This window comes from Rhinopithecus roxellana, chromosome 19 (assembly GCF_007565055.1).
Source record: "Rhinopithecus roxellana isolate Shanxi Qingling chromosome 19, ASM756505v1, whole genome shotgun sequence".
In the NCBI taxonomy this organism is placed as follows: Eukaryota; Metazoa; Chordata; class Mammalia; order Primates; family Cercopithecidae; genus Rhinopithecus; species Rhinopithecus roxellana.
Genome location: NC_044567.1, coordinates 49,034,834 through 49,060,413, shown reverse-complemented (window position 1 = coordinate 49,060,413; position 25,580 = coordinate 49,034,834). Strand labels below are relative to the sequence as shown.

The 25,580-nt window shown below is 42.0% G+C and overlaps 1 protein-coding gene across 10 annotated transcripts in view; it reads right to left on the bottom strand.

Annotated features, from left to right (window-relative positions):
• Positions 1–25,580, bottom strand: part of RHOT1 (ras homolog family member T1) — an 82,528-nt gene that overhangs the window by 38,609 nt on the left and 18,339 nt on the right. For 8 of the 10 annotated variants that reach the window (XR_004055061.1, XM_010372282.2, XM_010372284.2 and 5 more), the window contains exons 2-8: positions 12,783–12,841; positions 9,946–10,027; positions 8,496–8,539; positions 7,856–7,909; positions 7,658–7,710; positions 4,222–4,330; positions 3,808–3,909 (exon numbers count right to left, since the gene is read on the bottom strand). Coding sequence is in view for 9 of the 10 variants with exons in the window: in XM_010372282.2 (XP_010370584.1) it covers positions 3,808–3,909; positions 4,222–4,330; positions 7,658–7,710; positions 7,856–7,909; positions 8,496–8,539; positions 9,946–10,027; positions 12,783–12,841 (503 nt within the window). In the remaining variant the exon portion in view is untranslated. The remainder of the gene's footprint in view (positions 1–3,807; positions 3,910–4,221; positions 4,331–7,657; positions 7,711–7,855; positions 7,910–8,495; positions 8,540–9,945; positions 10,028–12,782; positions 12,842–25,580) is intronic. The other 2 variants (XM_030923599.1, XM_030923596.1) reach the window with 1 other exon arrangement.

The following is a 25,580-nucleotide window of genomic DNA, read 5'->3' as shown; positions in this document are numbered from 1 at the left end:
ACGGAACCAAAGCAACCACCTCAAGCTGGGTGTGGTGGTGTGGTGGCTCACACTTGTAATCTCAGCTACTCAGGAGGCTGAGGCAGGAGGAGGCCAGGAGTTCAAGACCAGCCTGGGGAATATAGCAAAGACTTGTTTCTTTTTTTTTGAGACAAAGTCTCAATCCGTAGCCCAGGCTGGAGTGCAGTGGTGCAATCTCAGCTCTCTGCAACCTCCACCTCCCAGATTCAAGTGATTCTCGTCAGTGGCTGGGATTACAGGTATGCGCCACTACACCCAGCTAATTTTTGTATTTTTAGTAGAAACAGCGTTTTGCCACGTTGGCCACGCTGGTCTCGAACTCCTGGCCTCAAGTGATCCCCCTGCCTCAGCCTCCCAAAGTGCTGGGATTACCAGCATGAGTCACTGTACCCAGCCCCTGCTTCTTAAAAGAAAAATTAACTTAAAAAAAAAGACAGCCCAACTAAAAAATGGGCAACGGCAGCTACTCAGGAAGCTGGGACAGGAGGACTGTTTGAGGTTAGAGGTTCAAGACCACCTTGGGCAACTCAGCAAGACCCCATCTTTACAAAAAAATTAAAAATTAGCTGTGTGTGGTGGCATGCACCTATAGTCCCAGCTACTCAGGAGGCTGAGTGGGAGGACTGCTTGGGTCCAGGAGGTTGAGGCTGCAGTGAGCCATGATCATGCCACTGTACTCCAGCCTGGATGAGAGTTAGACCCTGTCTCTTTAAAACAAAAATGGGAAAGGACTTTGAATAGGCAATAGACATTTCTCCAAAGAAGATGGCCAATGAGCATATGAAAAATTACACAACATCATTAGCCATCAGGGAAATGCAAATCAAAACAATGAGATCCCAACCACATCTACTAGGATGGCTATAATAAACCAAAAAAGAAAAGTAAAATAACAAGTGTGGCAAAGATGTGGAGAAACTGGAACCTTCATACACTGCTGGTGGGAATGTAAAATGGTCCAGTCATTGTGTAAAGTAGCTGCTGATTCCTCAATATGTTAAATATACAATTACCATGTGACTCAGCAATTCAACTACTAAATGTACTCAAAAGAATTTAAAACAGGCCAGGAGTGTTGGCTCAGGCCTGTAATCCCAGCACTTTGGGAGGCTAGATGGGAGAATTGTTTGAGGCCAGGAGTTTGAGACCAGCCTGGGCAACATAGTGAGATCTTGACTTTACAAGAAAATTTAAAAATTAGCTGGGCACGGTGCCATGTGCCTGTAGTCCCAACTACTCAGGAGGCTGAGGTGGGAGGATGGCCTGAGCCTTGGAGTTTGAGGCTGCAGTGAGTTATGATCACACCACTGTGCTCTAGCCTGGGCTGCAAAGCAGGATCTTGTCTCTAAATTTAAAAACAAAAAAAGGCCAGGCATGGTGGTTCACACCTGTAATCCCAACACTTTGGGAGGCCAAGGCAGGTGGACTGCTTGAGCCTAGGAGTTTAAGACCAACGTGGGCGACACGGTGAAACCCTATCTTCTTCTAAAAACACAAAAATTAGTTGGGTGTGGTGGTACACACATGTAATCCCAACTATTTGGGAGGCTGACGTGGGAGGATTGCTGAAGCCAGGAAGTTGAGGGGGCAGTGAGCTGTGAATGCGCTACTGCATTCTAGCCTGGGTGACAGAGTAAGTCCCTGACCCCCAAAAAAAAGAACAGGCCAGGAGCAGTGGCTCATGCCTGTAATTCCAGCACTTTGAGAGGCCTAGGAAGGAGGATCACCTGAGGGTGAGTGTTCAAGACCAACCTGACCAACATGGAGAAACCCCATAACTACTAAAAATACAAAATTAGTAGGGTGTAGTGGCCCTTGCCTGTAATTCCAGCTACTTGGGAGGCTGAGGCAGGAAAATCACCTGAACCCAGGAGGCGGAGGTTGCGGTGAGCCAAGATTGCACCATTGTACTCCAGCCTGGGTGACAAGAGCAAAACTCTGTCTCAAAAAAAAAAAAAAAAAAGAAAGAAAGAAAAACTAGTCAGGCATGGTGGTGTGTGCCTATAGTTCCAGCTACTTGAGAGGTTTAGGTGGGATGACTGCTTGAGCCAGGAGTTTGAGGTTATAGTAAGCTGTAATCATGCCACTGCAGCTCCAGCTTGGGTGACAAAGCAAGACCCTGTCTTCAAAAAAAAAAAAAAGCAAACAAATGTTCAAACAAAAACTTGTATTGAATGTTTACAACAGTCTATTCATAATAGCCTGAAGGTAGAAACTATTCAATATCCATCAACAGATATGGGGATAAACTAAATACGATATATCCAGCTAGGTGTGGTGGCTCACACCTGTAATCCCAGCACTCTTGGAGGCAAAGGTGGAGGCGGGAAGATTGTTTGAGCCCAGGAGTTTGAGACTAGCCTGGGCAACATGGCGAAACCCTGTCTTTACAAAAAATAAAATAAAAAAAAAATCAGCTGGGCACAGTGGCGAACGCCTACAGTCCTAGCTACTCAGGAGGCTAAGGCGGGAGGATCGCTTGAGCCCAGGAGCTTGCAGTTGCAGTGAGCTGTGATCACACCACTGCTCTCCAGCCTGGGTGACAGAATGAGACTCTATCTCAAAAAATAATAAAAATAAAAATAAAATAAAGCCCACCAAAGACATGGTGTATCCATAAAATGATTATTGGGCCATAAAAAGAAATGAAATACTGACACATGCTATAACGTGGATATACCTTGAAAATATTATGCTAAGTAAAAGAAGCCAGAAACAAAAGACCACATATTGTATGAGTCCATTTATATAAAATGTCCAGAGAGGCAAATCCACAGAGACAGAAGGTAGATTGGTGCTGGCCAAGGGTTGAGTAAGGGGACAAAAGGGAGTGACTGCTAATGGGTACAGGGTTTCTCTTTGGGGTGATGAAATGTTCTGAAATTAGAGCATGGTGATGACTGCATAACTTTGTGAATATACTAAAAACCACGGAATTGTATAACTTTAAAAGGATGAATTTTAAGGTACTTGAAATATACCTCAAAAAAATTTAGTTTTTTAATGTCTATGGCAAAATATTAAATTTTGGATATTTCAATAAGCAGTTACTGTGTTTCTTAGCTATAAAACAAAAGGGGCTGGGTGCAGTGGCTCACGCCTATAATCCCGGCACTTTGGGAGGCCCAGGCAGGCAGATCACTTGAGGTCAGGAGTTCAAGATCAGCCTGGGCAACATGGTGAAACCCTGTCTCTATTAAAAATACAAAAATTAGCCGAGTATGGTGGCGCATGCCTGTGATCCCAGCTACTGTGGCAGGCTGAGGCATAAGAATCACTTGAACCCCAGAGGTGGAGGTTGCAGTGAGCCGAGATCGAGATCGTGCCACTGCACTCCAGCCTGAGTGACAGAGCGAGACTCTGTCTCAAAAGAAAAAAAAACAAAAACAAAAGGAGTAGTCACATCGTATTACGTTGCGCCTATGTCAAAAAACTGTATCAGATTTTTGTTTGTGTGTGTTTTTCAATTTGTAGATTTTATAGTAGCAAAACAAGAAGACCAAAACAAGAAGACCATTTGGACTTTTTTGTTGTTATTGTTGCCAATTCTTCTGTTTGTTTTAATGGCACTTCCTGAAGCAGTACTTGATTAGATTCCATTGATGTGGAAAATACTATGAATATTTAATGTGAATGTCATTGAAGAAGAGTACCTGGTAAATGTAACCATTTAATAAGCAACAAATTTAAATTTTAGCAGTTTAATCTCTACACAAATACTAAAAATCACTACCATACTAGAGTTACTACATACACATTCCAGCCCCTATAAACACAGCCTGTTACCTCCTTCTCCTCTGGGCAGTACAGGGGCCCTGTAGGATGAAGAACAGCTTTCTGTGCATAATAAAAGAGCTCTGATATGTTCTTCAGGTTTTTCGCTGAACACTGAAAAAAATAAAATTAAAATTTTACACTCTGAAATCAATTAGGAGAGCTAAAAACAATTTTCAAACTATCACCATACGGCAAAAGAAAGATTCCTTGAAAAAAAACGAAAAATGCATCTTTGTGGACATCACAATATGAATGTCTAGAAAGAGCTCAGAGGCCAACTCCAACTTCTCTGTTTTATTTGGTTTACATGACTTTACAAAGAGCAGGAAATTTATTCCATTCCACATTGTCCCCCCTATTTAAAACCCCAATTTAGTAAGAATTCATCAAAAATAAATTTTCAAATCAAATTATGAGGCATACCTCCACACAGGTTTCTATTTCTGTATACTGGTTCATAATAGGAAGGATGGTCTCCATACTACTATATTCCACCAGATCAGATTTGTTCCCAACCAATATTAAAGGCAGCCTAAAATAAGCAGGGCACATTGTAATAAGGAAGGCAAAAGACATTAGATTTATATTTTAATTTACATCATAACCCATTCTAACTAAAAAGTTTTTATTTAATCTTCTCAACAACATGAACCTTCCTCTACAGTCATGTCAAGCCCCCTAGATAACATGTATTTACTCAACATGTTATCTATTGAGCACCTAGTATAAGCCACATACTGCTCCAAGTATTAAAGACACAAGACAGAAGGTCTCTACCCATTCTGTTTTGTTTTTTTGTTTTCTTGAGACAGGGTCTAGCTCTGTTGTCCAGGCTGGAGTGCAGTGGCAGGAGCACAGCTCACTGCAACCTCAAATTCCCATGCGCAAGTGATCCACTTGCCCTAGCCTCCCTAGTAGCTAGGACTATAGGTACAAGCCACCACACCCAACTAATTTTAAAAAATTTTTTTGTAGAGAAGGGTCTAGCTACATTGCCTAGGCTAGTCTCAAACTTCTGGCCTCCCAAAGTGTTGGGATTATAGGCATGAGCTACCATGCCTGGGCAGATCCAGAAACCTGACCATTCCAATAGTGAAAACCAGCCAATAGTGAAAACCAGAAAATGAGCAATAAGCAAATAAAATAATTTCCAATTCAATAAGTACTATGCAGGAAATAAAAAGGGCGATAGAGTAGTGGGAAGGAGCTAGTTATGTATAATAATTAAGGAAAACCCCCTGTGTAAAGGTGACATTTGAGCCAAGGGGTGAAGGATAAGATGAAATCTGCCATGTAAAGAGTCAGGGAAGTGCAAGCCAGGAGGAAGGAACAGCATGTGCCAAGGCCCCAAACTGAACAAACATCCTGATGGGGCCAAACAACAGGAAAATGCCAGAATGGCTACAGAGTACTGAGTAAAGAGAAGAAGGTATACAATGGGGTTAGAAAGAGGATCAAAGGTCAGACACATAAGGACTTAACAAGCTGCAGTAAGGAGTGTAGGTTTTATTGTTCGTGTAAAATGGGAAGCCATTGAATGGTTCTAAGAAGGGGGTTAACATTTTTAAATGTAGTGATTTTTAGAGCTATATACTGAAATATTTACAACATGAAAATAATATCTCTATTTGCTTCAAAATGATCTCAGTGGGAGGAGTAATAGATGAAACAAGACTGGCCATGAGTTAATTGTTGAAGCTGGATAACAGGTATGTACCTCAGTATATGTTACATTTTTTCACTAACAAGTTTTTAAAAATATAATAGTAACTTGGATTACAGCAGTGACAGTAAAGATGAAAAGGAAAATATTCGAATTTCAGATATATTTTATAAGACAGAAACAGCTGATAGGTTAGATATGAAGATTGAGGGAAAAGCAGAAACCAAGAAAAACACTTAGGTTTTGGCTGGAAAAAAAATGGGTAGATCTCAAAAGATAGAGAAGATTGAGGATGATTTTTTGTTTCTGTTTTTGGCAGGGAGTAGACCGGGAATTAAAGATTCTGTTTTAGACAAGTTAAATCTGATAAGCCTATGGGGGAAAATCTTAATGGGGATACTAAGGAGGACCAACCTAGTGGAGAACTGTTGTGAATCCTGCAAGAGAGCTTAGAGGGAAAGCAAATCATCCTGCTGGAACTCTAGACTGCAACAGAAGCACTTGAAAGCATTTAGCTTACCTAACCCTTGGTGTGCCATTATGCTTGAAAAGACCGACCACCATATAGCCCAAATATAAATTCCTAACAGAACCAGGAGGGTTTCCAAAAATGTAGTGGTTTGTAACCAAAGGTGTGCATCAGAGTAATTTATGGAGCTTAAAAAAAAAAAAAAAATATATATATATATATATATATATATATGCCTGGTACAGCGGCTTACGCCTGTAATCTCAGCACTTTGGGAGGCCAAGGCGGAAGGATTGCTTGAATTCTGCCAGGAGCTTAAGACTCTCCTGGATGACATAGTGAGACCCTGTTTCTACAAAAGTTTTTTAAAAATTAGAAAGGTGTGGTGGCACACACTTGCAGTCTCAGCTACTTGGGAGGCTGTCATGGTAAAGCCAAAATTTTTTAATTCAGTGGTCCAAGCTGGTGCTTGATAGATCTTAGCAAAACTGCCCTCTCTTAAAGATTCTCTCCTAGAAATGGCTCAAGGAGAGCAAGAAAAGCAGATATTAGGAGCATATGGGTATTGGATCCCCCAAGGCAGCCCTGTCCAATACAACATTCTATGATGGTGGAAATGCTCTTTATCTCTACTCTCCATTACTGTAACCATTAGTCACATGTGGCTATGTGCACCTGAAATGTGGCTAAGTGCATCCGAGGAACAAGTTTTAGTTTTATTAATTTTAATTAATTTAAAGTTAAATCACCACAACTGACGAGAGGCTACTACACTGGACAGCACAGCTGTAAAGGGTCATTCTTTCCTTTCCACCTTGTCAAATCATCACAAAGTTAAAACCACGATAAAAGATAAGCCATACAATGCCACAGCATTGTTCACAGCACATATAATGTCATCTCAGTCTCCCTTCCAAAATACGTAAGACAGAGGGTTAATGACCATAATCATATGTTTAGAACCAGATCTTTAGAGTTTCAAGGCATGAAAACGTCCAACTAAAAGATAAATCTAAAAAATTGAGAAAAGGACCAAATGTGTACAATACATAGGTATTAGTCTGATTTTTCCATTTAAAAAGATTCAGGCTGGGCACAGTAGCTCATGCCTGTAATCCCAGTACTTTGGGAGGGCAAGGCGAGCAGATCATTTGAGGTCATGAGTTCGAGACCAGACTGACCAACATGCGAAACCCTCTCTACTAAAAAATACAAAAATTAGCCAGGCGTTGGTGGTACGTCCCTGTAGTGCCAGTTACTCAGGAGGCTGAGGCATGAGAATCACTTGAATCCGGGCGGTGGAGGCTGCAAGGAGCCAAGATCACGCCCCTACACTCCAGCCTGGGCGACAGGGCAAGACTCTGCCTCAAAATTAATTAATTAATTAATTAATTAATCTGAGACTTTTCAAGCAGCAGTTTGACAAAGGGAAATGTAAGATTTATGACCAAAATAATCTGTCTGAAGTTGTGAGTCATTATGATATCAGAGTTCTGTTTCTTGCTTTGCTCTCAAGTATATTTACTGCCTCAAATGAGTCCCCCCAGCAAAGGCATGTGGGTGTGTGTATGAACAGACAGAAAAACTGATAGATAAGACAAATATGGCAAAATCTTAACTAGTAAATTTAAGTGAAGGGTTTAGGGAAGGTCAGTGTACTACTTCTTGTACCTTTACTGCAAGCTTTAAACTTTTTAATATAAAAAGTTTGAGAGAGGAAAACATACCTGCTGTCTTTGTCTGTTCTTTCATTTATGAGAGGAATCCATCGACTTGTTACCTAAAATGAAAATTAACAAGCACTTAGCCACGATGAGGATCTTTACAAAACACTCTTACCTTAGACCCCTAAAATTCTAAACTGAGGATCAACTTTGGAAGTGCTCCACTGAAACCAACTACAGTGAAAAAAAGGTCACACCTACCTTATCAATAGAATGCTTGTTGTTAACGGCATACACTATACAGATGACATTAGCCTTGAAGAAAAATTAACAAATTAGCAGTATCTAAAACTAATAAAAATGGAGACAGCACTTAATTAGCAACTTGTTAATATATTTGGGAGAAAGGAAGAAAAAATTTAAAAGCTAAAACAAAAAAACAAAAAATGAATTAGCTGGCCTCTAAGAGAAAATGTTCCTAAGGACTTAAAGCAAAAACACATAGTAACAGCCATAACAACAAAGAACTGAAAAAGAACTCTTGGTAATTAAGAGAATGAAAAAGCGATGGGGTGGATCACTTGAGGCCAGGAGTTTGAGACCAGCCTGGTTAACATGGCAAAACCCTATCTCTACTAAAATACAAAAATTAGCTGGGCATGGTGGTGCATGCCTGTAATCTCAGCTACTCAGGAGGCTGAGGCATGAGAATCGCTTGAGCCTGCAAGATGGAGGTTGCAGTAAGGCAAAATTGCACCACTGCACTCCAGCCTGCGTAACAGTGAGACACGGTCCCCAAAAAACAAAAACAAAAAACAAAAAGAGAACGAAAAAGGCAGGCTCATAAAATCATCACTGTTCTTCTACACAAAAACCCATACCTCTGTTTTTTAAAGCTCACCTGTGATATTTCTTGATGAAGTTGTTCATCACTCTGTTCTGCTTCTACAAACAACAAAAAAGTCAATGTTTCATACTGCAAACACTTTCATAAAAACTAATGGCCAAGCTAAATTCTATGCAACACCCATCTAACATCCCTCAAAATGACATGATGTAGCAAACACAAGGGAAAGCCAGGGGAAGTAAAGGTTGAACTATGATAAGGCAGCTGGCACTGAAAGACGAGTCTATAAAAGGATAACTCAGGCATGGAACAGCAGAAGCACTGTGTAATAAATCTAGGCCAGCATCTGATACAGAGTTGAAAAGGGTCAGGCAAAGGACCTCAGAAATCCAAGCTAGCAGACTGGGTGCTTAAGAGTCAAAGGCTCGGACAAAGAGTCTATACACACAGGATCAAAAGGCAGGTGCGATTCTGGGTAATACAAGCTTAAGATCTAGATAGCAGGTGGGAGTAATAATAACCAGGACCCAGAGGCAAAACTATAGCTTGATAGTGAAGTGATGAGAATTCCCTCTCTAGCATGTATCTTTAGCTAGAACTGGTCTCAATGGGTAGGTGTGCCTGCAACTCCACGGATGCGGGGTTATGAATGATATAGCTAGGATAGAAAGCAAATAATTAAAGAGCAAAGCAATTACTGACATATTGATTTAGACCACCTTAGGTTACATATATCTTCCCCTAAAAATGCCTATTACTTCTGACATATACACTAATGCCATACATGAATTCAATGGTATTTTATACTATGCTAAATAACAGGCCATATTTTTAATATCTTTCCATATGTTAAGTAATCAATGGATTAAGGCTTCCATTCTAATACTGAAGTGAATCTAATTATATGGCTATACATATTGAAGAATAATTCTGTAAATAAATCTAGTTATGAGACTGATTGTAGCAGAAGGCATTCACCTCCCTCAGCTTCCAGTACAGTGCTGTCCAACATACAGACAATGCAAGTCACATATATAGTTTCCAATTTTTTAGTAGCAACCTTTAAAAAGGTAAGTAAAAAAAGGTAAAATTAAATTTGCATTTAACCCAAAATATCAAAAATATTTAAATTTCAACATGTACTCAACAGAAAAATTAATGAAATATTTTACAGCCTTTTTTCATACTAAGTCTTCAAAATCCAGTTATATTTTACACTTAACAACACATTTTAATTTAGAACAGTCACATTGCAAGTGTTCAACAGCCACAGGTATTATGGAACCCAACTTAGTAATCTGGGGATGAAGAACTGTCAGATGGAGGCACCCAGTGGGATATGGGGTAGAGGCTGACAGAGAGACATAAATGAGATAAGAATCATAAAGGATCATTTACTGCTACAAAGACCACCTCTCTGAACATTTGTAGAAGCTCAGTAAGTATCTTTTTTCAGGTCTATTAAATTAACCTACACTTTCACCTACAAGAGGATATTCATTACCTGAGTAATCTACAATGTGTGTTGGAACTCTCTCTGGGGTGACATCAGCTGGAATGGTGATTTCTTCTGCCCTGGGAGGAACCTTCATTTACAAACAAATATAGAAAGAAAAAAGAAAAAACCAACCTTTCAATATTATCACTCAAACTTGTAACAGATGATATACATTTATCTACACAGCTTGAGTATTTATTTTCTTTCTTTCTTTCTTTCTTTCTTTTTATTTTCTTTCTTTTTTTTTTTTTTTTTTTTTTTAACAGAGTCTCTCTCTATGGCCCAGGCTGGAGTACAGTGGTGCGATCTCGGCTCACTGCAACCTCTGCTGCCCGGGTTCAAGCGATTCTCCTGCCTCAACCTCCCGAGTACCTGGGATTATAGGCACCTGCCACTGCGCCCGGCTAATTATTGTAATTTTAGTAGAGATGGGGTTTCACCATCTTGGCCAGGCTGGTCTTGAACTCCCAACCTTGTGATCCACCCGCATCGGCCTCCCAAAGTGCTGGGATCACAGGCTGAGTATCTGTAAGCCCAAAATTTGAAATCTGAAATGTTCCAAAATTTGAAACTTTTTAGCACTAACATGGTACTCAAAGCAAATGCTCATTGGAGTATTTCTGATTTTCAGATTAGGAAAATGCTCAACTGGTAAGTATAATGCTCATATTCCAAAATCTGAACAAATCTGAAATCTGAAACACTTCTGTTCCCAAGCATTTCCGATAAGGGATGCTCAACTTGTATTAGCCCCTCTCACCAATACCCATTTGTTGTATATGTAAGTGTTTATTTTTGTGCTTTACCACAGATGCAAATATATATTAAAACTGTATGATAAAAACATTTTTAATGCATATTTCTAACTACGTAAACACAATACATTCAGGATACTTCAGATCTGACACAGACCCAAATAATTCTTGAATTAATTTGGTGTTTCAGTGTTACATATTTTAAATATGTTGTTTTCATTCTATTTTGTTGAAGGCTGAAGATACTCTGCAAATGAAGAGGTATTTTAATCCAAAACAATCTGCAAATAAACCAACAAGTTATCAACATTCATTTCCTCTAGAAAATAATTGACTGGCTACATAAGCCTTATATTTGTTTGTTTTTTATTTATTTTTTGAGACCGGGTTTTGCTCTTGTTGCCCAGGCTGGAGTGCAATGGGACAATCTCAGCTCACTGCAACCTCTGCCTCTGGGTTCAAGTTATTCTCCTGCCTCAGCCTCCCAAGTAGCTGGGATTATAGGCATGCACCACCATGCCTGGCTAATTTTGTATTTTACTAGAGATGGGGTTTCACCATGTTGGCCAGGCTGGTCTTGAACTCCTGACCTCAAGTGATCCGCCCACCTCAGTCCCCCAAAGTGCTGGGATTACAGGCATGAGCCACCGCATCCAGCCAAGCCTTATGTTTAATGATTCCATTTTTCACAAGGGCTGAATTTTTTAAAATTAATTAAAAACCCTTCTAGATTACTTACAATCGCTAAAAAAGGGAAAAGATATATTTTAAAAAACCAAAAACACAAAACCCTTATCCACAATCAAGAGGACTATGCTAAAACTATTCTAAACTAAAACTCTCACAGAAAACTTTTAGATGTTATACCCAGAGTAATTATAAATGTTATTGATTCTACAAATAATATATGAAAATATACTTCATTTCTTAAATTAAGTAATTACTTATTTAGCCATCTTGTCTAAGAGAAAAAAAAAGCAAAAAATAATAATAATAAATAGTCTTTTGGCAGCTGTAAATGTTGAAAACACTACCACATGATACATCAAATTCTTATTTGAACAATGAAATTATACAGATATTCCTATCCAAACTAGAGTAAAAGAAGGATAAATGTAAACTGTGACACTAATGATACCTGCTATGCAAGAAAGAGGGTAATTTGAAATTATTTTCATCCCATTGTACAAATTTCATTCCCTCTAACTATATGCTAACTTTATGTAAAGTTTAGCCAACAGCTCCTCACTCTAGAACTTCCAAATGTAAATGTATTGACAGTAATAATAAAACCGCCTTACTACTTTTGGTGGCACTTCCCTGCTATTAAGTTCATCTCATTTGAGACCCGTAACAATCCTTTGAGGTAGGCAAAGGTAGAATGAGTTCATCATTTGTGAAATGAAGCAGGTAGATCACATTAAGGGTTTTCAAATATATGTATCATAATTCTAGTGGTTCTGACAAAAACACCTCACAGACCAGGAGTGTCAGGCAGAAGGCAAGAAGGGATTCACACCTTTCCCCTTAACTTCAACTCATGGAATGCTCATTATCTCTTTTATATTTTGGGTTTATGAGCAACATTTTATTTTTAAGAAAGGGTTATAGAGCTTATATTATCTCTTTCAGCTTCCATTTTATAGATGAGACAACTGAGGCACAGAGAGTACAAAGGTCCTAGACAAAGTCAAAGGAAGAAAATGCAAAAGACTTAGGTGAACTTAGATATAGGTTGGTTATTTCTTCTATACTGTATTTCATAGAAATAACTGATAAACAAATATTAGCTTTTTAAAAAGTCCCAACTGGCAGGGCACAGTGGTACATGCCTGTAATCCCAGCACTCTGGGAGGCTGAGACAGGAGGATTGCTTGAGTCCAGGAGTTGGAGGTTGCAGTGGGCTATGATGGCACCACTGCACTCCAGCCTGGGCAACAGAGTGAGACCCTGTCTCTAAACAAGGAAGAAAAAAAGTCTCAACTGTCCAAAAGGAAGCACATAACACATGCCAAAAGAGACAGAGTTCATTTTAATTTGATTTTGATAATTTTTTTAAAATTTAAATATGGAAATCAAAATGTTTACCTCTTCTGGAAATTCTTCACTGACCAGAGACATAATCAGTGATGTCTTCCCCACTCTAGCTGTGAAAAGAAAAATCGTTACTTTAATAAAGTGTTTCGGTTCTACATAAGCTCAAATTCGGCAACCACATAAGGAAGTTTGTTACTCATTAGCTAAAATCTAAGGCATCCAAATTATCAAGTTTTAGTATAATACTTAAAAGTATATCTTTATGTTTAGAAAAGTCACACATACTCATTGTTTTTAAAAACTTGCCAAAATATATTTTGTAAAAGCACAAATCCCTCCTAACATTCTCTACTAACATTTTAATATTCTCCCAGATTTTTCCAATACTTATATTAACTTGCAATATTTTACCACAATGGAATCATAGTTATCACACTACTTTGCAATTTTCCTTTATCAGTGAATTATGCATTTGGGCAGTATTTCATGTCAGTACATAAAAACTCCTAGGAGAAGAGAAGACAAAAGTTACTGGTTAATGGGTACATAGTTTTTGTTGAGGATAATAAAAAAGTTTTAAGTACAGATAGTGGTGATGGTTACACAACATTATGAATAAATTTAATGTTGCTGAATTGTATACTTACAGTTAATAAGTTATATATATTCTAAACAATTTTTAAAAGCAGCAATAATAAACCCATTTTATATTTATATTTCTTAAAATCTGTTTTTTTTTTTTTTTTTTGAGATGGAGTCTCACTGTGTTGCCTAGGCTAGAGTGCAGTGACGTAATCTTGGCTCACTGCAATCTCCACCACGTGGGTTCAAGCGATTTTCGTGCCTTAGCCTCCCAAGTAGCTGGGATTATAGGCATGTGTCACCATGTCCAGCTAATTTTTGTATTTTTAGTAGAGACAGGGTTTCCCCATGTTGGCCAGGCTGGTCTCGAACTCCTGACTTCAGGTGATCCGCCTGCCTTGGCCTCCCAAAGTGCTGGGATTACAGGCATGAGCTACCGCGCCCAGCCATCCTGCATTATTTTTGATAGTTGTATTAGAATCCACTGTATGATGCATTATAATTATTAAACTCTTAACAAGGAACATTGGAATGCTTTCCAATTATTTTTTTTGATTCAGGGTCCCACTCTGATTGCCCAAGCTGGAGTGCAGTGGTATGATTTTTTTCGCTCACTGCAGCCTCGACCTCCCCAGGCTCGGGTGATTCTCCCAGCTCAGCCTCCCAAGTAGCTGGGACTACAGGCAGATGCCACTACAACCAGATAATTTTTTTGTATTTTTAATAGAGACAGGGTTTCGTTATGTTGCCCAGGCTGGTCTCAAACTCCTGGACTCAAGCAATCCACCAACCTCAGCCTCCCAAAGTGCTGGGATTACAGGTGTGAGTCACTGCACCTGGCCCTAAGTCTTCACCTTTATAAACAATGCAACAATTAGTATTTCTACAGAATAAATTCCTAGAAGTCAAACTCAAGTTAGTGCACAAGATCTTTTTTTTTTTGAGACGAAGTCTGGCTCTGTCGCCCAGGCTGGAGTGCAGTGGCTGGATCTCAGCTCACTGCAAGCTCCGCCTCCCGGGTTCACGCCATTCTCCTGCCTCAGCCTCCCGAGTAGCTGGGACTACAGGCGCCCGCCACCTCGCCTGGCTAGATTTTGTATTTTTTTAGTAGAGACAGCGTTTCACCGTGTTAGCCAGGATGGTCTCGATCTCCTGACCTCGTGATCCGCCCGTCTCGGCCTCCCAAAGTGCTGGGATTACAGGCTTGAGCCACCGTACGCGGCCGATCTTTTTATTTTTAACTGACATTGTTAAACTATCTCCAAAAACGAAAAAAACAATTTACATCCTCATAAACAGAATATCAGAGTGCCCATTTCTATGCATCTCTACATTCTTTCTTCCATACAGCATCATATTTAAAGGGTTAGTAACAAGGTAAAAGCAAAGAAAGTCTCCTATTACATTTTCTATTCTAGCAATTTTTTTATACACAAACTTTAAAATCTTAACTTTTATTATGAAATTTGACTTCTATTCCTGTCACTTTCTGATCATATAATTACTACTGTTAGACATTTAACTCATCAACTAAATCCTTTTGTGAATCTAGAGGAAAACAGTCCACATGCTTACTAATCTCTGCCATTATCAACAAATTATAGTTTCCAAAATTAAAGTCTAAATATAAAAGAAATGAAATTTTTTGAGTTAAGAAAAGTCCCATTCCCTTCTTAAACGATTAAAAGTAAGGGTGAACACAAGTCAAGTCTCTGGGAAAATAGTGAATATCTAGAACACAGGAAGGACAGTGAAAACAGCTTAAAGAATGCTATGAACAACTGAGTACTGCTGGTAGAGGGATAGATTAGATGATTTAACAGGTGTCTTCTAGCTCTGATTTCTACAGGCCTTTTCAATTGACTTGTGTAAGGTTTAGGCCTTTTTCAAATGGCTGACCACAGGTCACATGTCACAGAGTTCTGATGATGTCCATGAATCCATCATCATAGAACTGCTAGAATCTAGTTAGCAATGTCAGTTTATTCAGCTCCCCAGAAAATTTTCAGATAAAGAACCTGGGATCCAGGACAGTCATTTTCTCCAAGTTTCACTAAAAGATTAGTTGCAGATTTAAGAGAATAACCCATCTCCTGATGGTCAAGTCAATGCTTTCTCTTTATTGTGCCATACTTCACATCAAAAGGGAATGGTGACCCCTAAAGCCATGCATCAGAATAATTTATGAGGCTTATATATATAATATATATAAATAAAAAATATATTTTTATATATAAATATTATATATTTTATGTGTATGTGTGTGTGTGTGTATGTGTGTATATATATATATATATATATATATATATATATATATATATATATATATATTTCTGGTGCAGCGGCTCATGCCTGTAATCCCAGCACTTTGTGAGGCTAAAGTGGGAGGACTACTTGAGGCCAGGAGTTCAAGACCAGCCTAGGTAACATAGTGAGACCCTGTCTCTACAAAACAGTTTTTAAAAAATTAGCCAGGTGTGGTGGCACACACTTGTAGTCCCAGCTACTTGGGAGGCTGAGGCGGGAGGACTGTTTGAGCATAGGAGTTGGAGAACACAGTGCTCCATGATCCTACCATTGTACTCCAGCTGGGGTGACAGGGTGAAACTCTGTCTGAAGGAAAAAATATATGCGTGTGTATGTGAGACAGAGTGTGTGTGTGTGCACTTTTCCTTTTTTTTCCCTTGAGATGGGGGTCTCTGTCACCTAGGTTGGAGCATAGTGGGATGATCATAGCTCACTGTAGCCTCAAACTCCTGGACTCAAGCAATCCTCCTGCCTTAGCCTCCTGAATAGCTAGTACTACAGGCCACGCCGCCACATCCAGTGAATTTTTTAATTCTTTGTGGGGACAGGGTCTTACCATGTTGCCCAAGATGCTCTTAAACTCCTGGTGTCAAGCAATCCTCCTGTCTTGGTCTCCCAAGTTGCTGGTATTATAGGACCCAACCAAGATTTTCAGCGTAGATGAAACAATAGCTAGAGAACAGACATCAATGCCTGGTTTCAAAGCTTAAACGGATAGGCTGACTCTTGTTGGGGCTAATGCAGGTTGCCTTTAAATTGAAGCCAGTGGTCATTTGCCATTCTGAAAATCCTAGAGCCCTTAAAAATTATGCTCAATCTGGCCAGGCATGGTGGCTCGCACCTGTAATCTCAGCTACTCAGGAGGCTCCACTAAAAATACAAAACATTAACCGGTCGTTTGTGGCGGGCGCCTGCAGTCCCAGCTACTCAGGAGGCTGAGGAACGAGAATGGCGTGAATCCATGAGGCGGAATTTGCAGCGGGCCGAGATTGCACCGCTGCACTCCAGCCCGGGCGACACAGCGAGACTTCATCTCAAAAAAACAAAAAAAAACTATGCTCAATCTATTCTGCCTGCACTCTATAAATGGAATAACAAAGCCTGGATGACAACACACCTGTTTACAGAATGGTTTACTGAATATTTTAAGCCTACTACTGAGACCAACTCCTCAAAAAAAAGACTCCTTTCAAAATATTACTGCTCACTGACAATACACCTGTTCACCCAAGAGCGCTGATGGAGACATACGAGATTATTTTTGTGCCTGCTAACATGATATCCGGTCTGCCGTCCATGGTTCAACGAGTAATTATAACTTTCAAGACTTATTATTTAGGCTTACTATTTACCTTTTGTAAGCCTATATATAGCTGCCATAGATAGCGATTCCTCTGATGGATGTGGGCAAAGTAAACTAAAAACCTTCTGGAAACAATTCACCATTCTAGATGCCATTAAGAACATTCAGATTCATGGGAGGAGATCAAAGTAACATTATCAGGAGTTTGGAAGAAGTTAGTTCCAACCCTCACATGACTTTGAGGGATTCAAGACCTCAATGAAGGAATTGCAGATATGGTGGAAATAGCAAGAAAAGAGCTAGAATTAGAAGTGAAGCCTAAAAATGTGACTAAACTACTGCGATCTCATAATAAAACTTAAACAGATGAACAGTTTATTAAGGATGAGCAAAGAATGTGGTTTCTTGAGACAGAATCTAGTGGTGAAGATGCTGTGAGCAATACTGAAATGACAACAAATGACTCGGAATATTACAAACTTAGTTGATAAAGCAGCAGTAGGGTTTGAGAGGACTGACTCCAATTCTGAAAGAAGTTCCACTGTGGGTAAAATGCTATTAAATGGCATCACATGCTACAGAGAAACCTTTAGTGAAAGGAAGAGTCAATCGATGCAGCAAACGTCATAGTTGTCTTATTTTAAGAAATTGCCACAGTCACCCCAGCCTTCAGCAATCACCACCCTAAACAGTCAGCAGCCATCAACCCTGAGGCAAGACTCTCCACCAGCAAAAAGGTTACAACTCATTGAAGGCTCAGATAATCATTAGCATTTTTTGACAACAAAGTATTTTTAAATTAAGGTATGTACATTTTTTAGACATTACATTACATACTTAACAGACTACAGCATAGTATGAACATAACTTTTTTTTTTTTTTTGAGATAGAGTCTTGCTCTGTCACCCAAGCTGGAGTGCAGTGGCACAATCTTGGCTCACTGCAACCTCTGCCACCCAGATTCAAGCAATTTTCATGCCTCAGCCACTTGAGTGGTTGGGATTCCAAGCATGTGCCACCAGGTCTGGCTAAATTTTTTTGTATTTTTAGTAGAGATGGGGTTTCACCTTGTTGGCCATGCAGGTCTCGAACTCCTGGTCTCAGGAGATCCGCCCACCTTGGCATCCCAAAGTGCTGGGATTATAGGCATGCACCACTGCATCTAGCCTGTAAACATAACTTTTATATGCACTGGGAAGCCAAAAAAATTTGTGAGCCACTTTACTGTGGCAATGTAGAACTAAACTCACAGTATCTCTGAGGTATGCCTGTTTATTTATTTATATATGAGTACAGACTAACAGACTCCTGTATTATCCTATTATTTTATGGTTTGTCATTATTTGGAGGCTGAAGTTCCATTTCACTTCTAAAAATGACATTTATGCAGGTATAAGTCAACATGTGCAATATGATCCCATTTTAAAGATAAATATGTTTGTGCACAGAAAAAACCCTGGATGAATATATTATACTAACAGTGGTTATCTTGAAAAACAAACACAAAATTTTTGTAACTAGAAAAGATCAGTAACTTTTTTTTTTTTTTTCCGAGACAGGGTCTCTCTCGATCACTCAGGCTGGAGTGTAGCGGCACGATCTTGGTTCACTGCAACTTCCACCTCCCAGGTTCAAGCCATTCTTGTGCCTCAGCCTCCCAAGTAGCTAGGATTACAGGTGTGTGCCACCATGCCTGGCTAATTTTTGTATTGTTGTTGTTGTTGTTGTTGTTAGTAGAGAGGGAGTTTCACCATGTTGGCCAGGCTGGTCTTGAACTCCTGGCCTGAAGTGATCCACCCTCAGCCTCCCTAAGTGCTGGGATTACAGGTGTGAGCCACCACGCCCAGCTTATTTATTTATTTTTGAGACAGGGTCTCACTCTGTCACCCAGGTTGAAGTGCAATTGCATCATCACAGCTCACTATAGTTTTGACCTTCCAGGTTCAAATAATCCTCCCACCTCAGCCTCCTGGGTAGCTGGGACTACAGGTACACTACTATACCTGGCTAATTTTTTGTATTTTTAGTAGAGACAGGGTTTCACTATGTTGCCCAGGCTGGTCTTGAATTCCTGGGCTCAAGCCATCTACCTGCCTGAACCTCCCAAAGTGCTGGGACTACAGGGGTGAGCCACCACGCCCAGCCTCAATAAGTATTATTATTACTATTATTACTTTTTTTTTTTTGAGATGGAGTCTCGCTCTGTCGCCCAGGCTGGAGTGCAGTGGCTGGATCTCAGCTCACTGCAAGCTCCGCCTCCCGGGTCCACGCCATTCTCCTGCCTCAGCCTCCCGAGTAGCTGGGACTACAGGCGCCGCCATCTCGCCCGGCTAATTTTTTGTATTTTTTAAGTGGAGACGGGGTTTCACTTTGTTAGCCAGGATGGTCTCGACCTCCTGACCTTGTGATCCGCCCGCCTCGGCCTCCCAAAGTGCTGGGATTACAGGCTTGAGCCACCGCGCCCGGCCAATAAGTATTATTTTTAAAGTCCATTTTTGGTATTAAAAATTGGGACGTAAGGCTGGGCACGGTGGCTCATGCCTGTAATCCCAGCACTTTGGGAGGCCGAGGCGGGCAGATCATGAGGTCAAGAGATCAAGACCATCCTGATCAACATGGTGAAACCCCATCTCTATTAAAAATACAAATTAGCTGGGCATGGTGGCACATGCCTGTAGTCCCAGCTGCTTGGGAGGCTGAGGCAGGAGAATCGCTTGAACCCGGGAGGTGGAGGCTGCAGTGAGCCAAGATCATGCCACTGCACTCCAGCCTGGTGACAAAGTGAGACTCCGTCAAAAAAAAAAAAAAAAAAAAAAATTGGGATGTTAAAGATGACAACTAAAATTTACCCCAAAGTTGCCAGGTTAAATGCATTCTTTCATCTTTTGATAAATACTTCTTGAGCAATTCTATAAGCCAGCCACTATTCTTGATCCTGGGGATACCACTGATCATGGCCACTAGGTCCTCTCTACTTTTACATTACATTGTAACAGACTTAGATAGTTATCACCAATATAGTTAACATTCTTTTTTTTTTTTCTCCCTTTCTCTTTGAGATGGAGTCTTGCTCTGTCACCCAGACTGGAGTGCAGTGGCACAGTCTCAGCTTATTGCAACCTCTGCCTCCCAGGTTCAAGTGATTCTCCTGCCTCAGCGTCCCAAGTAGCTGGCATTACAGGTGCACACCACCACGCCGGCTAATTTTTGTATCTTTAGTAGAGACAGGATTTTACCATATTGGCCAGGCTGGTCTCGAACTCTTGACCTTGTGATCTGCCCACCTCGGCCTCCCAAAGTGCTGGGATTACCAGGTGTGGGCCACTACACCTAGCCTTGGCTAACATTCTTTTTACATATCTGGATAAAAAGAAACATTTTTTAAATGTACCATCTCCGATTAATCATTCCTCTGCATTTAGCAGTCAAGATCTGTCAAATTTTCCTTTGACATTTTTAATATTCATCCCTTCCCTTGCTGTTCCCCTATTTCCCTAATTATGGTACTTTTACTGAAAAATCTCCCAGTCCCAAATTTCCTATCCCTTTCTCCAGTCTCTCTCCTCATTAACCTACCAACAATGCAAATGCTGGTCCATTTTTCTTACATGCTCTTTTCATTTTCTAACTCACCTGACCAAACACTTTCTTTGACTCTCAATTATCTACCACATCAAAATGAAATCATTCTACTGGCCTTTGAATATCATAATCTATCCCTAGCTCACTTATCTAATCTCATTTCCCACTATCCCCCACTCAATTTGCTCAAATAAGGCCATTCTGCATTGTGTAAGTCCAAACAAGCCACAATAAATCCTGCCCACCTCACAGTTTCCCTCATCTAAACATCATTCCCGCTCTCCCCTCTACTTTTCCAAATGGTATTAATAATTACCTTTCAAGGATGGTTCAAATTCTACCTATAGCTCTTATTTCCTCCACTTCCTCCTTTGAACTACTTCTGTGCCACATAATTCCTATTAAATTATAACTTAAATTTATACCCAAGATATATACTTAATATGTATGAGTCTACACTGACACAATAACCAAATATTTGGAAATACTTGGATAGTGAACAAAATTTTCCAATTTTACATGAATGGGAAAAGGGCCTCTAGCATATCAACCAGACTGAATCATCTGATTTGACTTCACCTGGCCCAAGCACAGCAGTACTGCTGTATTTTCAGCATCATCACTAAGGAAATTAGTCCCACCTCCTGGAGATTCTGGAACTACCATTCAAATTATTTTCTTAACAGCAACCGGAGAACTGGGAATAACAGGTAACTGCTGAAGCAGTTAAAATATAAACATATGCTAAAATTACTTTGTTCAATTTGTTTTTAGTAAAAAATAAAATGTTAAAATTTCAAATAATATAAAGGAGGGTGTGATATAACATAGAATACATCTGGTCTTTGTCCCCAGCTCCTGGCACAGAGCATCAGAATCCTTTGGAATTTCCTGAATGATAGGAGTGTCTTTTGTTATGAATAATGAGTCCCTTTCAACCATACTTGAGTTCATCCTAATGAGGTGACTCATGTGGGGAGAAGGAGGCAACAGAGCATGCTAGCAGGATGGGAGCTGGTCACCAGAAAAACCAACTACATGATTAGAGGGTCAGAACTCTCAGCCCCATCCCAAAACCTCCAATGGGGAAAGACCTGGAGTCAAGCACGTGGCCAATGACTTAATCGCGTCTACCTACTGAAAACCCACATAAAAACTCTGAACAACAAAGATCAGGAGAGCTTCCTGGTTAGTGAACAGGTCAATGTACCAGGAAGGTGGTGCACACTGACCCTACAGGGAAAGAAGCTCCTGAGCTCAGGACCCTTCCATACCTTTCCCCACATACCTCTTCAATCTGGTTGTTCATTTGTATAATCGTGAATATAGTACTTTACTGAGTTTTGTGACGCGCTGTAGTCTGAGGGGGCAGTAGGAAGCCCTGAATTTGTAGTTGGTCAGGCCAAAGTGCATGCTGCTGAAGTAAGGGCAATGTTGTTGGGAACCTTGCTCTTTAACTGGTGGTGAAACTGCCTTTGCAAAATTATGAATGACAGTAAGAGAAATCTGACATAGTTGACTCCATCTTGCTTCTTTGTTTTTTTTTGGTTTTTTTTTGTTTTTTTTTTTTTTTTTGAGATGGAGTCTTGCTCTGTCGCCCAGGCTGGAGTGCAGTGGCGCAATCTCAGCTCACTGCAAGCTCCGCCTCCTGGGTTCACGCCATTCTCCCGCCTCAGCCTCCCAAGCAGTTGGGATTACAGGCGCCCACCACACGCCTGGCTAATTTTTTGTATTTTTAGTAGAGACGGGGTTTCACCGTGTTAGCCAGGATGGTCTCGATCTCCTGACCTCGTGATCCACCTGCCTTGGCCTCCCAAAGTGCTGGGATTACAGGCGTGAGCCACCGCGCCTGGCCTCCATCTTGCTTGTAACCTCCAAGATGGTCATTCCTGGGAATAGGCCAGATAACCTTGAGAGGAATTTAAGTTTACTGTTTAATCTTAAAGCAAGAATGATAACAGCACTTCCTAAAACTAAACCACCTTTGTAAAACTAAAGAAAGTCCACAAGGTTAGGATTATGTGAGGGACCGGAATTCTGCTAAGATATAGGTGTAAACAATAACCAACCATTGTTCCGGAGGTCAGGAGATTTGTAACTTCCCCAATGACTCCTGTGAATAACATCACTATAGCAGAGCCTACGACTGGCATTTTGAGATTTTTTTTTTGCATTTCTGGTGAAGGACTGACTCTACCAGGACCCACAACTTGTCTTTTTTTTTTTTTTTTTTTCCTTTTTGTGGAGAACGGGGTCTCGCTGTATTACCCAGGCAGGTCTCGAACTCCTGGGCTCAAGCTATCCTCCCGCCTCTGCCTCCCTGAGAGCTGGGATTACAGGCATGAGCCACCGCGCCCGGCCTCAGGACCCACAACTTGTGACTCAGTCGATCCTGTGGCCCCAATCAGTGGCTGACTGAGCACATGAGGAACGTTTTCCGCATCCCTATGATTTCATCCTCAACCAATCAAAACACCCTCCATTCTCTAGCCCCCTGCCCACCAAACTATCCTTGAAAAACCCAAACCTCTGAGCCTTCTGGGAGACTAATTTGAGTGATACATCTAGTTCTCCTGCATGGCCAGCCTTGTGTTAATTAAGTTATTTCTTTACTACAATACTGTGGTCTCAGAGAATTGGTCTGTCTGTGTAGCAGGCAGAAGAACCCACTGGGCGACTATAGCGGATCTGAAGCTAACTCTGGGTGGTGTCAGTGTTACGGGATCCTTGGGGTGTCATTTCACCAACTGGAAACTTCTGTGGCCAGTGGTGCCTTCGCCCAAGTTTTGCTCTGGCCCACTGGGCTCGTTCCACCCACTCAGCCTTGCAGGCTGTGCTCAACTCACACGACCAGCCTGGATCCCATGCCTGCTGCCAAAGGTAAGCCAGGCACAAAGTGGTGAGGGGTGTGTGAGCAAGCATGGGGTCTGACCACTGTGCACAGCCAGGCATGCTGGCTGCTGCTGCGGGGTGGGCAGCTCCAGGTGCCAGCTTGGGCACCATCTCCCTGCGAGGCTGCAGCTGGACCAGGCGCACCACAAGCAGCTTCCACAGCTGCAATGGAGAACACAGTGGTGCCCGGAAGCTTGGCAACTCCAGGAACCACAGGGCCCCAAAGAAGGAGTCACAGCCCTGGCTAGGGGAGCTCCCAGATCTGGGCTCCCTGAAGGGCTGCAGCTCTTCTCTCCTTCTCTACGCTCTCAAGGTAGCAAGCAAGGGGCATGTTTCAGCCCTGTTTGTGTTACAGCTCTTTTAGCCCCACCATTCGGCAGGTCCTGAGTTCTTGTCCTGCACCGGGAATAATGAGGTAGCAGACAAGTGGGGGGTGAGCAAGACAAACAGGAGCTTTACCGAGCGACAGAACAGCTCAGAGGAAACCTACAGTGAGTACTTCCTCTCTGTAGCCAGGGTGTCCCAACAAGTGTTCAGTTCTCAGCAGAGAGGATAGGTCCTCTCTGCTTAGCAGGTTGTCCCGAAGAATGTTCAGCTCTCAGCAGAGAGGGTAGTTCCTCTCTGCAGGCAGGTCATCCCAATGTCTCTTCAGCTCCCAGGAGAGAGGGTAGATCCTCTCTGCAGGCATTCTGTTATCTCTTCAGCTCTCAGCAGAGAGGGTAGTTCCTCTCTGTAGGCAGGTCATCCCGTCCTCTCAACTCTCCCTCAACTCAAACTCCCTCCCATGATCGCCGGTGCCCAAAGTCTGGAGAGGGCCAAAGTGGCAGGGGTCTGGCATGTCACCACTGCCCCAAGCATGCGCACACCCGGCCAGGCTGCAACAGCACCTAGGCTTGGCCCCAACCTCGCTCTGAGATCAGAACGGGTGCCAGGAGCAAGGAGAGGCCAGGCAGCAGGAGCAGACACCTCCAAGTCCACAGGCTTCCCAGGCCCCTGAGACTGCAGAGATGCCTGGGTCCACAGCCACGGCTGGGCAGCTGCAGCTGCGACTGGGAGGTGGGGCTCCTGCCTGCTTCCAGCTCCTGCCAGCTCCATGAAGCGCAGCACCGCTCAGGGCCCAGCTCCACCTCGGGGCCCCTCTCTGCCCACCCCTCCGTGCCTGACCACACTGCTCCCCTGCCAGTGGGTGACTCGGCCCGGCCCCATCATGGTGGCTCTCAGGGTATCAGGCTCCAGGGGGCTTCCAGGGGTGGGCTCTGGGGACTGCACCTCTTCTCTCCACATTTCCCCTACAACAGCAGCAGATGAGGTACAGGTGGCGTGGCAGCCCCGGCCAACGCCGCACAAACAAACCCGATGATCTTGAGGATGGCCCCACGAGTCCCAGCTGCACCTTTAGCAGAGTGCTCATGGGCTCCTGAGACATGGTTGGGGGAAGAGGATGAGGCCACAGTGGAGGCTCCGGGCCTGGAAGCAGGTCCTGCCCAGCCATAAGAGGTGGGAATGGTACACTCAGTTGCCTCAGGGATGCAGAGCACAGGGGTCCCACCGCCACCACTGCTGCTCCAGCAGCTGTTCCTGCTGCCATCGCCTGCACCTCCCTGCTGCAGCCAACGGCCACTCCGGATGGCTGCCACAGCCATCATTAGAATTGAATTGAATTGTATGACACTCAGTTGGTATAGGAAAATTGGTGTTGGAACTCAGAGGGTATGTGAGCTCTGTATTTATCAAAAGAACTTACAGCTAAAATACTCACGCCTGTAATCCCAGCACTTTGGGAGGCCGAGGTGGACGGATCATGAGGTCAAGAGATAGAGACCATCCTGACCAACAAGGTGAAACCCCATCTCTACTAAAAATACAAAAATTAGCTGGGCGTGGTGGCATGTGCTTGTAGTCCCAGCTACTAGGGAGGCTGAGGCAGGAGAATCGTTTGAAACCGGGAGGCAGAGGTTGCAGTGAGCCGAGATTGCATTGTGTCCCCTACAGGCATGAGCCACTGCGCCCAGCCAACACATGTATTCTTAACTCTGATTCATTTGTGTAATATCTAGGCAACCTTCCAACATATCACCAGTGATCTCCTGAAGGACTTCTTAAACCTCCTTGATGAAAATGTGACATTTCCTGCCAGCTACTGAAGATCTCCAGAAAGATTAAGAAACAAATATTTCATTATC